This window comes from Triturus cristatus, chromosome 3_2, assembly GCF_964204655.1.
Source record: "Triturus cristatus chromosome 3_2, aTriCri1.1, whole genome shotgun sequence".
In the NCBI taxonomy this organism is placed as follows: domain Eukaryota; kingdom Metazoa; phylum Chordata; class Amphibia; order Caudata; family Salamandridae; genus Triturus; species Triturus cristatus.
In genome coordinates this window covers 680,585,134-680,597,502 of record NC_140584.1, presented here as the reverse complement: position 1 = coordinate 680,597,502, position 12,369 = coordinate 680,585,134, and the positions used below count along the sequence as shown (strand labels likewise).

The following is a 12,369-nucleotide window of genomic DNA, read 5'->3' as shown; positions in this document are numbered from 1 at the left end:
AGTTTTCGGTAATCTTCAGAGATACGCTTACCATTCCACCAAAAAAAGAACCTCCCTGTAGATTTAATCTTCTTCTCATCCTGAGGATAAAATATTAATTAAGCTTAAACTCATAATCGTTCTTCAGGTGATACACACATTGTTTTCGGATTCTTTCATCAGCTCCTGATCATCAACCCACCTATTTCCTGGTGAGCACTACCACATTTTCAGCTTCATACTACAGTCATGTTTCTTTACTTGCAGAGATTACTTGTATTACAATTTTTTTCACATAATGCGCAAGTACTTTTCACTATTTTGTTACCTATGAACAAAGTGCAACATATCAAGTGAATGGCAATTCAGTTTTCAAGTTGATACACTTTGCAATCAACTATCCAGCAGAGGTCCCACTCCTAATAACTCACTAGTTGGTTATTCATGATGAAGGCCAATTACACATCACTCTAGATCATACAACCAAAGCACAGCTTGGTATAGAAACTGGTTGTGGACAACACGCTTAGTTCAGTTCTTTATCGGAGAATGATATGGGGTGAATGGAATGACTAGGTGTGTCTGGGACACAGCAGATTCTTTGCCTTTTTTTTTTTTACCTGCCTTCGAGTGCTCTGTGTTTTACCTACTCTGGCCGAAGAGGCACAAATGTAGATCATTTGGAAAGGTGTTAGAGGTACTCAACAAAAATGTAACCTTTTGCTTCATGTTGGAACAGAACAGTCCTCCACTATTGTCATTCTGGCGCTCTGAATTGTGCATTCTTTCCTTCTGTGGTATATCACCTTCCCATGCATCTGTCACTTTCTCCACTCCACCCAGTACCACAGCATTATCTCACGGTCACTGCTTCGGGAACCTCAGATACTCGTCACATTGCCAAATTTCTACTATTTAGCGTACGCCCCTGTCTCAATGTCTCTACCCTTGGTATACATCTCCTACATATCAGTGTAGCAGCCTGCCTCCAAATTAACACCCTCTTCCTTTCTGGAGTCACAGGTCCTACTCCCAGTAGTATAGTACTCACATAGATTCCACAACTGTTTCCAACAAACGCACAGCTGCTAGCTTCCATGCATTTGCACAGCATCCACTGCTAAGTTCTGCATCAAATCAACAAAGTCTATCTTCTTTTTCCTACCTGTACACATAGGCGGCTCCCCTGACACTCACAGGGAGCTTAGCCGGGCACCACACGGCACCACAGAGCCGAAATTGCTTTTAAAAACGTTATTTTTGATGTTGGTTTGGAAAATTTGTTTTAATTTTTAAATTTACTCCTTGTCACACCGCCTGGTCATATTAGCTGGTGGGGGCATTTTCGAGCCGTTTCTGGGCTCTGAATGACCTCCGGTAACCTAAGTCTAAACCGGAAGGTCCCGCCATCTTGGATTGGGAAGAGGGTGAACACAGGACCTCGTGCTATAAATTAAGGCAAGAGCCTCGGGCGCAGCCTGTACACATAGGCGGCTCCCCTGACACTCACAGGGAGCTTAGCCGGGCACCACACGGCACCACAGAGCCGAAATTGCTTTTAAAAACGTTATTTTTGATGTTGGTTTGGAAAATTTGTTTTAATTTTTAAATTTACTCCTTGTCACACCGCCTGGTCATATTAGCTGGTGGGGGCATTTTCGAGCCGTTTCTGGGCTCTGAATGACCTCCGGTAACCTAAGTCTAAACCGGAAGGTCCCGCCATCTTGGATTGGGAAGAGGGTGAACACAGGACCTCGTGCTATAAATTAAGGCAAGAGCCTCGGGCGCAGCCTGTACACATAGGCGGCTCCCCTGACACTCACAGGGAGCTTAGCCGGGCACCACACGGCACCACAGAGCCGAAATTGCTTTTAAAAACGTTATTTTTGATGTTGGTTTGGAAAATTTGTTTTAATTTTTAAATTTACTCCTTGTCACACCGCCTGGTCATATTAGCTGGTGGGGGCATTTTCGAGCCGTTTCTGGGCTCTGAATGACCTCCGGTAACCTAAGTCTAAACCGGAAGGTCCCGCCATCTTGGATTGGGAAGAGGGTGAACACAGGACCTCGTGCTATAAATTAAGGCAAGAGCCTCGGGCGCAGCCTGTACACATAGGCGGCTCCCCTGACACTCACAGGGAGCTTAGCCGGGCACCACACGGCACCACAGAGCCGAAATTGCTTTTAAAAACGTTATTTTTGATGTTGGTTTGGAAAATTTGTTTTAATTTTTAAATTTACTCCTTGTCACACCGCCTGGTCATATTAGCTGGTGGGGGCATTTTCGAGCCGTTTCTGGGCTCTGAATGACCTCCGGTAACCTAAGTCTAAACCGGAAGGTCCCGCCATCTTGGATTGGGAAGAGAGCTTTTTGCGCTCTAGTGTGAGGGCGAACACAGGACCTCGCGCCTCATAAATGGCTGCACTCACTCGTCCGCGCAGCGGGCGGGCGCAGCGGGCGCGCCGATGGCGCGCCGGAGGCGCGCCAGAGGCAAGCCCGTCTGGGCCCGTCCGGGCCCGTACGGACCTAGGGCCAGACATGCTGCCCAAAACAAAGCGAGGGCCTCTCACATACTCGCAAGAACAACTTATGTCTCTCTGCCCCAAAGCCTCCTGCCTCTGTCCGAGGGGATTGAGGTTGGATGTGCTCTTCAAAGCCTGTGCTCTATGTACTACGGAAAGTAAAGAGGCCCAGAATGCTCCCCCCCCTAGGGAACCACTTCGACTAGCCCTCCTGAACTGTAGATCTTTACCTAGGCACTCCTTACACATCCACCATCTGATTTTGGATCACAAGCTTGATGTGCTATTTTTGTCGGAAACGTGGACATCTGACAGTTCGGATTTTGACATGGCGAACGCTCTTCCCCCCGGATTTTGTATCTTTTGCTTGCACAGACCGCGAGGCAGAGGGGGCGGGCTGGCCATTATATATAGAGATATTTTGACATGTAGGGCCGCTGAAGGGTCTATCCTGGATGCGGAAAGTTGTAGCTTTAAGATTCAATTGTCCCCCAACGACTCACTGTCGGGGTTGCTGATTTACCGGCCTCCGGGCAACATCAAGCAGTTCGCGAACTCTCTGCTTGAAGAGGCCCCATTGCTAATAGCGTCGGCACCCAACTTTCTCCTGCTTGGAGATTTAAACCTACATTTCGATTCAGCGGAGGATAAAGCTGCAAACGACCTTAGATCTGAACTTGGGCTGGGGAACATCACCCTCCATAATCAGGAGCCCACCCACGTCAAGGGCCATTTATTGGATACGGTGTTTTCTAATCTTCCCCGTCTTTCCATGTCACCGTCCTTGCCTCTCCCTTGGACGGATCACTTCCTGATCCCCTTTCAACTGGGTTTTGTTACAGCTCCCCCATCTCTCCCGGCAGCCACAGCACAAGTACCAGTAAGGGCATGGTCGAAACTCCCGGTCGGCGATCTTACACGCAAGCTGACACATACCATCCCGGTGCTTAATAGGGATCCTATAGAGGCAGATGAGGCTTTCTGCGAATGGCTCAGCACAGCTTTAGACGCGGTACTTCCCCTGAAAATAGCCAACAGGAAGACGGGGGGCCCCAAATCCTTATGGTTCACCCCAGAGCTGGGTCTTCTGAGAAAAATTTGTAAAAAGAAAGAACGTGACTGGCGGAAAAACTGGGCAGGAAACTCCAAAGAAGAGTACAGGGCAGCCATGAGAACTTATAAAGTGGCGCGCAATGCCACCAAAGCGGCCTACCTTGAAAATAGGATAAAATCATCAACCAATTCTTCAAGGGAAACCTATAAAATTCTCAAAGAGCTGCTCAAAGTTCCAGTATCTCCAGAACCCTCAGAGGGGAGTACGGACCGCTGTAACCTTCTGGCCCAGTACTTTGACCAGAAAATTCAAAACATCATAGCCGGCCTCCCCGTGTCCCGTCAGAGCCTGCCCTTGGGGGAGAGCCGTCTGGCCACTGATAGAGCCGTGCTGGACAAGTTTGCCCCGATCACCAGGGAAGCTTTCTGTAAAGAGTTGGCCGCGCAAAAAAGTGGCTCTCCGACGGATCCCATGCCTATGTACATCCTAAAGCAGTTTATGGATGTCATAGCGGGACCGGCAGTAGATCTACTCAATGCTTCCTTTGCCGCCGCCAAGGTCCCCCCCAGTTGGAAGCAGGCTATAGTAAAAGCCCTGCTAAAAAAAGCGGGGCTTGATCCCACCGATTTGTCCAACTTTCGGCCAATCTCCTTACTGCCAGGGATGGGAAAGATTGCTGAGAAATGGGTTAACCGGCAACTCTCGTCCTTTTTGGAATCTAACGAGTTGTTACGGCACACCCAGACTGGCTTTCGGCCCGGTCAAGGCACTGACTCGGCGCTGATCACCATGGTAGAAGAGGGCAGGTGCATCTTAGATTCAGGAGGATCAGCAGCCCTGGTCCTCCTGGATCTGAGCGCGGCATTTGATACGGTGGATCATAAGATCTTGATCCACCGGTTGGAGGAGCTGGGAGTAAGAGGCCTGGCGCTCACCTGGCTAATGTCATTCTTGAGTGATCGAACATATCAAGTGTGCGAGGGCAACTATAGATCAGTGCCCACCCCCCTTCAGTGTGGTGTCCCGCAGGGCTCTTCACTGAGCCCTACGCTTTTTAACGTCTACATGGCCCCACTGGAGGGGGAGGTCGCACCCTTTGGAGTGAAACTCGCAACGTACGCGGATGACACCCAATTGATTGTTTCGCTCTCGCTCGCAGAAAGCCATGGTGAGAAGTTTGCCGCCTGCCTTACCAACATCATGGCATGGATGGCCGACTCAAGACTCAAGCTTAATGCCTCCAAAACCGAGGTGATGTTGCTGGGAAATCTCTGCACCTCCCTCCCCAAATGTATGTGGCCGACTTGTTTAGGAGATCCTCCGACCCCGAAGGGATCCATAAAAAGTCTCGGCATCTGGCTTGAACCGGAGCTGTCGATGCACACTCAGGCGAAAATAACTGCAGGGTGTTGCTATGGGCTGCTCCGCTCAATACGGAAAGTTATGCCCTTACTCCCATTAGACTCTAGGAAATTGCTGGTACAGGGCCTTATTCTGTCAAGACTGGATTATAACAACGCCCTTTTCCTGGCTGCACCGGAATACACCTTGAACGTGCTCCAGAGGGCACAGAATGCAGCTGCAAGACTGCTGACGAACACACCTAGAAGAACGTCAGCAAAACCGGCCTTGAAAGCGCTCCATTGGCTGCCCATAAGAGCGAGAGTGAAATTCAAAGCGCTCTGTACAGTGTTCAGAGTCCTCCAAGGCACAGGCCCTCCGATCCTCAGAGATCTGATCCGCCCTTACAAATCAGTACGAACGCTCCGCTCTGGCGAGGAAAACCTGGTAGCTATCCCGAGAGCAAAAAGAACAAGGACCGGAGGACGCCGCTTTTCAATAAACGCGGGTCAGCTATGGAACTCCCTCCCAACATCAATGAGGAAAGAACCTAGCTTGACCAGATTCCGAAAATCCCTTAAAACGTTCCTTTTCCCCCAGAATGACTAACATCTCTGGATGCGGCTCAGAGGAGGTCTGTCTGTGTGTACACGTAGCGCTGGGACGCTCAAGGGCAGCCATGCGCTTTAGAAATTCTTTTTCATTTCATTTCATTCATTTCATTTCAATATCTTTGTATCCCAAGAGTAAGAAAGCAGCCATGCACACATGATCTATTCTCATGCAGTAGATAAGGGACACATGCCTCACAGATTGTAATCATGTCCACTGGAATTATGCGAGTGTATGGCTGCAGCATTTTTTGCTAAATTAAAGATTCTATTTACTTCATAATTCACCATTTGCTGCATATTCTGCAGATTTAAAATACACAAGTAGTTTTGTTTCTAGCTCAAACTATTCAAAAGTTAATAAAAAAAGCAACAACACGTGCTGCAGTGCAGTGGATGGCCCTTTGCAAAGGTTTACTGATCATCTTTCTGTTGCTTATTGCTATATATGGGTGTTAAGCAGGCACTAATGAGGTGCAACCAATGCCCAGGAAGTGTTAACAAGTAAAAAAATGTCAAACTAGGGGAGTAATACTGTCTCAAAATGTGCCGCATTACGCCTCATAACTTTCCTTTTTATCCTGCATGATTTAGTCAACCTTTCTGCATAATTCCAGAGGGCTCTGATTATAATCTATGCCCAACGGGTGCATATCTAAGGTTTTGTATTGGTTGGATGTATATTACAAAGCCTATGAGAATAGCCTGATGAAATACCACTAGATTTCTTGGGCACTGCCAGTTAAAGATGAAGATCAAATGAAATTGCTATAATTAAATGTAAAATATATATGCCTAATATTCAGAATCTGAACCAAACGTCTTGAGTTCTTCTGTTCAAATTAGGCAGGGAAGGATCACTCAAATGCTCTTCTGTATTACGCAAAATGTTTTATGCCAGGCCCCATGATTATGGCGATACCAAAGGGTATGATGGACGGAGCGTTTGAGCAAATCAAACACTGACCCCCAGTCAACTGATCTGGGTTTAATCCATCATCATTCTTTAGCTCACTCCACCACCCCAGTTCAGACATGGCCATATCCAAATCAGTCTGACCCTGTGCCTCATGGGAACAGTCCAGCCCGAACTGCCAAGCCATGTCTTCCCTGGATAGGAAACAAGCATCCGGGGACCAGTTTCGAGTTCATAACCTTCATCAGCCAGGCTATCTTGAATCCAGTGGCAAAGTGAGCAGGGGACCCACTTCTGGGCATACCCTGCCAACTTAGGGCGAACAAAGCGATACCAAAGGGGATGATGAACAGAGCTTTTGAGCAAATCAAACACTCACCCCCAGTCAACTGATCTGGGTTTAATCCATCATCATTCTTTAGCTCACTCCACCACCCCAGTTCAGACATGGCCATATGCAAATCAGTCTGACCCTGTGCCTCATGGGAACAGTCCAGCCCGGACTGCCAAGCCATGTCTTCCCTGGATCGGTAACAGATCTCTGTACTGGGGTGAATGTATGACATTGTTCTGCATCCTGTCCATCAATTGTTCTTTTTGCATTTGTCACCCCGAGTGGGACGGGTATGCCCAGACGTGGGTCCCGTGATCTCCATGCCACTGGAGTCAAGCTATCCTGGCTGATGAGGGCTGAAAGCCCGAAACCGGTCCTAGGATGCTTGTTTCGGGCTGGACTGTTCCCATTGGGCGCAGGGTCAAGACTGATTTGCATATGGCTGGGTCCAAACTGGAATGGCATGGTGAGCAAAAAAACGATGGATTTAGGCCCAGATCTCTGTACTGGGGTGAATGTATGACATTGTTCTGCATCCTGTCCATCAATTGTTCTTGTTGCATTAGGCCCCATGATTATGGAATGCATATGGCACATTGTAATGTTGCCATTCTTGGTGAATGCAGTTATGGTACAATAGACAAATGTGCACAACCAGCATTGTTAAGTAATTAATTAGAACTGCTAACAATCTTTAAGGGTCTTGTCCTTGACGCTTTATTTACAGATGTTGCCATTGGGGCACCTTATGGTGGTAATAACAAGAAAGGAATAGTTTACATCTACAATGGAAGATCAACAGGCTTGAATAACATCCCATCTCAAACCATTGAAGGGCAATGGGCATCATCAACCATGCCACCAAGCTTCGGCTATTCCTTGAAAGGAGGGTCTGATGTGGACCAAAATGGATATCCAGGTATTTCATCGATCAGAGTGTTTGCAAGAAATTGTATAGACTTTGTAATTCTTTTGCTCTTCCATAAGTTTAATTTATGTATGCTTGAACTCTCTCCCAGTAGAATGGCACTCATCCTCAAGGAAGGTAATGGGACTGCTTGCAGGCTGAAGGGCATTGTAGGGCAGGGTGGTCGATCTGATTGTAGCTCAATGTTAACATCTGTAACGGTTGCTTCTTAAACACTGACAAGGAAACTGGAGATGCTTTGGGCTTGACCAGACTTGCTCAGGTTGTTATACTGGTCAAGGGGAAACAACTCTAAGAACCTAGCTCTAAACCTTACATGTAGGAGACTAGGGTCCCATTGTCAACCATTTCAGTGTTTAATAATAGTGGTTATAAACATGTATAATAGAGTTTTAATGAAGAAAAAAATCTGCTTGCCTGTCAATCTTTCTTTTAACATTGTTTTTATAATTGCATTTTGTGCATTTAAAAAATAAATAAAACCAACATGTCTTGGACTCTTTCTTTTAACATTTTTCATGCAATCATAAAAAAAAAAAACACGAGAGAGCATTATACTCCAGCTGAAGGGCATAGAGCTCTATCTAGGGACATGGATTAGTTGCAAGGGGAAGGTGGGGGGTTGCAATCCCTGCAGCACCCCACAACATAAGAAAAATGCTTGCTGGTGCCACTGCCTCTTTAGTGGCAACACAATCATGAAGATATGCCATTTTAAAATGCTCTAGGGCATTGTCGGCTCTCCTTCATAGAACAGTGAATAATAAATGTGTGGCTCCTTTTTTTATTATTTTGGGTGTTCCGATGCCCACATGGGACACCCAGGTCCTTGTTTTGGTTCTTGGTGTGGGCCGCAGAGGGAGCCTCAGGGCCCACGTGGCTTGCCAACTAGCATGACAGCACTCATCGCGAATGCCGTCAGGAGCCAGAAGTTTTTTTTGTTTTTTTTAATGTCCCGGAAAGAGGCAGGCGTCACTCCTCCCTAGCCTTTAGAGCCCCGGGAATCCCATCCCAGGGACTGTTTTTTTTAATTAAGGGGAGGTGAGCCGCTATGGGCCCTGGAGGCCCATCCCCTGGGGCTTTTTTTAAGGGAAGGGGGGCATGTGGCCTCTCTCCCATAGCCTGTAGTGACCCCAGGCCTCCATCCCCTGGGGCCAAATCCTATATTTAAAGGGGGCGTGTGGCCCCACTTCTCGAGCCAATACTGGCCCGGGGACCCCATCTTTACATGGAGAGGGCATGTGGTCCCCCTCCCTGAGCCACTAGTGCCTCAGGGACCCCATCCCCGGGGCTTTAAGTGGGTGCCCTGGTGCCCAACCTGGGCACACACAGTTTGGGGCCGCTGGGTGAGTCTACGGCTCCCGCAGCCCTGCTGACTCACCACATGCACCCATCCTGGATGGATCAGGAGCTGACATTGCTCCTACCCGGGCAGAAGCAGGTATTTTTTACTGTTTCTGCTAGGCCGGAGCAATCTGAGTTTTCCTGTCCACAAGAACATAGGCAGGGAAAACATATCTGCTCCCACCCAGCAGGAGCATTTTTCTAAACTCCTGTCAGGTGGGAGCAGATTTGCCTTCCCTGACCGTTTTCACATTAAGCAAAGGCATTCAAGATAAACATTTGGTTGTATAAATACCTCGTTTGCAGATTTCTTGCAATAGTAGATTCAAGTGTATGCTTTTTTCAAGTAGTCTCCAATGCTTTCGAACACCTATCCAGTCCCAGTGGTGCTATGCACAGCTTTAACCTAACACTTACGGCCTTCCCATCCAATGTTTACCATTGAGCTAGGCACAAGCACAATTGCAGTATCATCGTTGGCGTTGCAGTGGGTCTCTGGAACATCTATTCCCTAACTTTAAAAAGCTTTTCATGTGAAATGCAGATAAGTGTTCGTTATCTAAAAGTTGTAAAAAATTTGCTTTTTAAACATACCTTTCTTTTCCTCAACATCTTACCAAATGTTTTATTGTAGGTCTCATCACTGAGCTATTGCATGCTTCCTCTATGTAGTCTAATTGTGACAATAAAATTATATTTCCTCCCTTGTCTGATGCTTTAGTTACGAAGTGCTTATCCTCCTGCAGGGATTTTGCTGTTCTCGTTGATTTGTTTTTGTTACTAGTGGCTACTGCTTTTCCTTAGTTTCTTGAGGTCTTTTATTACGGCATCCTGAAAGATGCCTATTGAATCTATATTTGATTTCAGCATGTAATTGGACTTATTTTTCGATTTACTTGGTTCCCTGGCATTAAACCTTTTTTTAAGGAAAGCTCCTTCTTGGGTTTCTACTCTCCTATCTGAGGTAATTTACTTAATGATACAAGGGTGTTTAATGTCTTGCATCGCCAAATTCCCCGATTTCAGTATTGGTGGATCCCATTTCAACTAATGGTTCTCTTTCAGTCAATTCTGCAATTTTCTTACCTCTAATTTAAGCTTCCTTATATATTAGAATAGATTGCTCCTAGAATGCACACAGTCACCTCTCTTCTTTGCAGAAAATGTGAGCCCTAGTTTTAATATGATCTCTTCATATGTGAGGAAGTGATTTGAGAGTTTGAGAATGGCCAGTTGTTTCATTTTTGTGTTGTCATCCATCATTCCTTGTTTATTTTTTTCACAGTCTAGTTCAGATCTATTTCCTTCTCCGTTTTAATGTGCTCTGGTACTGTACCCCTTTCTGTTTTCTCTTTGGCCTTTGGATTGACGTATCTCACCTCTTGCTCCAGGATGAACCCTCTAGTCAAAATAAATTTGTTCATGGGGGGGGGGGGATGTTCCCTTCCATTTATCACTTACGTGCTGTCAACAATTCATATTCCGTGCTTATGCCAGTGCTTCACCCTAATGTTGAGGATTCTTGATTCTTGTTGCCTGATAATATATTCCTGAAGACTTCCTTCCGGAGACGGTCAAATCTACTGGCAAATATGTACACGTGACCCCGGTTTTACGCTTGATTATCTCTCATAAATGTTTGTTTCATTGTTTTTATTTGACTACTCTCTGCTCCATTCCTGTTTTAAATATGTATATGTACTCCTGATATTCCTCTCTTCGTTGAGTTGGGCTATCACTCTAAAAAGTTCATTTCTATCCAAGATTGCATATTTTGTAGTGTCTCCATCCAACTAAATCAGCATGTCCTGACCATGGGGCCTAAGATTTGGAATTATGTGGCATGGTATGGCCAGGGTCACCATACCAACAAGATGGTGCAGCTAGAATTCATTTAGTGAGCCTGGTTGTTAGTGATAGACGAGTGTGTATGTCTGTCTCATGAGACTCAAGGGGATTCCATTTGGTCTGCATGTTTTGGGAGTTTTTTGATGAGTGAGTTAGTGAGAGGAGATTTATTGAGGATAGTCTCAGAACAGTTGGACTTCACAGTTACTTTGAAGAACCCCTGCTTGTAGTATGGGCTTCCCCTAGGAATGAGACAGTTTCCAAGGAGAGTTAGTCCAAACATCAGGTTACCAGGTGACCAAGAGGTCCATGAGCCCCGGGGTGGATGATGTCCCAATGAAGACCAGGGCCGTACTGGTAGTACCGGGCACCGGGCAATCCCCCGGGAGGCCGGAAGGGGAGGGGACTGGTTTCCTTACAGGGAGCCTGTTTTGTTACTGGGGCCGCCGAGTTTTGAAACATCGGCCCCCAGCAACAAAATCAGAAGACTGTCCCGCTTCCAGGCCTGTGGCAGCTTGGGTTCTCACCCTGGAGTGTCCAAATGCAAAAATACACACGCAATATAAATATGTACTTGACGGGAGGAGAGGCACACGGGGTGACATGTGAGGCTCAGAGGGAGGAGCCATGCACGAGTGGCAGTTTGGGATCCAGAAGGAGGCCTCCTGGAAGAGAGGCGCCGAACACCGAGGCTGCGGGCATAAGAAAGGAGAGCAGGAGAAGAAGTGCAAGGTAGAAGGAGGAAGCAGGGAGCGTTCCAGGGTAAGCGGGGGGCGCCGTGAGAGAAGTGAGAGCTGCCGGGTGAAGGTGGGAGTGCCGGCATGTGGGATGAGAAGGGCATGAGGACAGAGTTTTCAATGATCCATGCAGGAGGAAAGGGGCGCCACCACCGGTGACACGAGAGCAAGGACACCCCGTGAGCCGGCACTGCCCAGGAGCACACGCAAAGACCGGGAGAGCCGGGAGCCCCTAAATAAAGGACCATGAGCCCGGAGATATGGGGGTTCGAGCCGGGAAACTGACAGAGGAGCACGGGCACCAGGGAGCAGGATTCCGGAGCCGCTGCGGAGTCCACTGATGAGCAAGCCCTGGGCGGAGAAACAGTGAGTATAGGGTGCAGTGACCCAGGCACACTGCACTGACTAGGAAATGCCACTGAGAGAGAGGTACTGAGGGCTGTCACTGAGCGAGAGGTGCTGAGGTGTGCTACCCACGGAGAGGCACTGAGGACTGGCACGGTTTGAATGATAGTGAAGAGCACTGAGGACTGGCACCGAGGATTGGTACTCACAGAGGGGCACTGAGGACTGATACTGAGCGAGGTGTATCGAAGACTGGCACTGAGGACTGCTACTAACAGAGGGACACTGAGGACTATCACTGGAGAGGGATTATGCAGACTGACACTGAGCGAAGGGCGCTGAGGATTGGTACTCGCGCAGGGCTACTGAGGACTGACCCTGAACAAGAAGTACTGAAGACTACTATTAA

At 47.4% G+C, this 12,369-nt stretch overlaps 1 protein-coding gene across 1 annotated transcript in view; it reads left to right on the top strand.

The window, feature by feature from the left end:
* ITGAV (integrin subunit alpha V) overlaps nt 1–12,369 on the top strand; it is a 382,159-nt gene that overhangs the window by 199,681 nt on the left and 170,109 nt on the right. Inside the window, exon 13 of the mRNA XM_085648702.1 lies at nt 7,486–7,677. Coding sequence (XP_085504828.1) covers nt 7,486–7,677 — 192 coding nt within the window. The remainder of the gene's footprint in view (nt 1–7,485; nt 7,678–12,369) is intronic.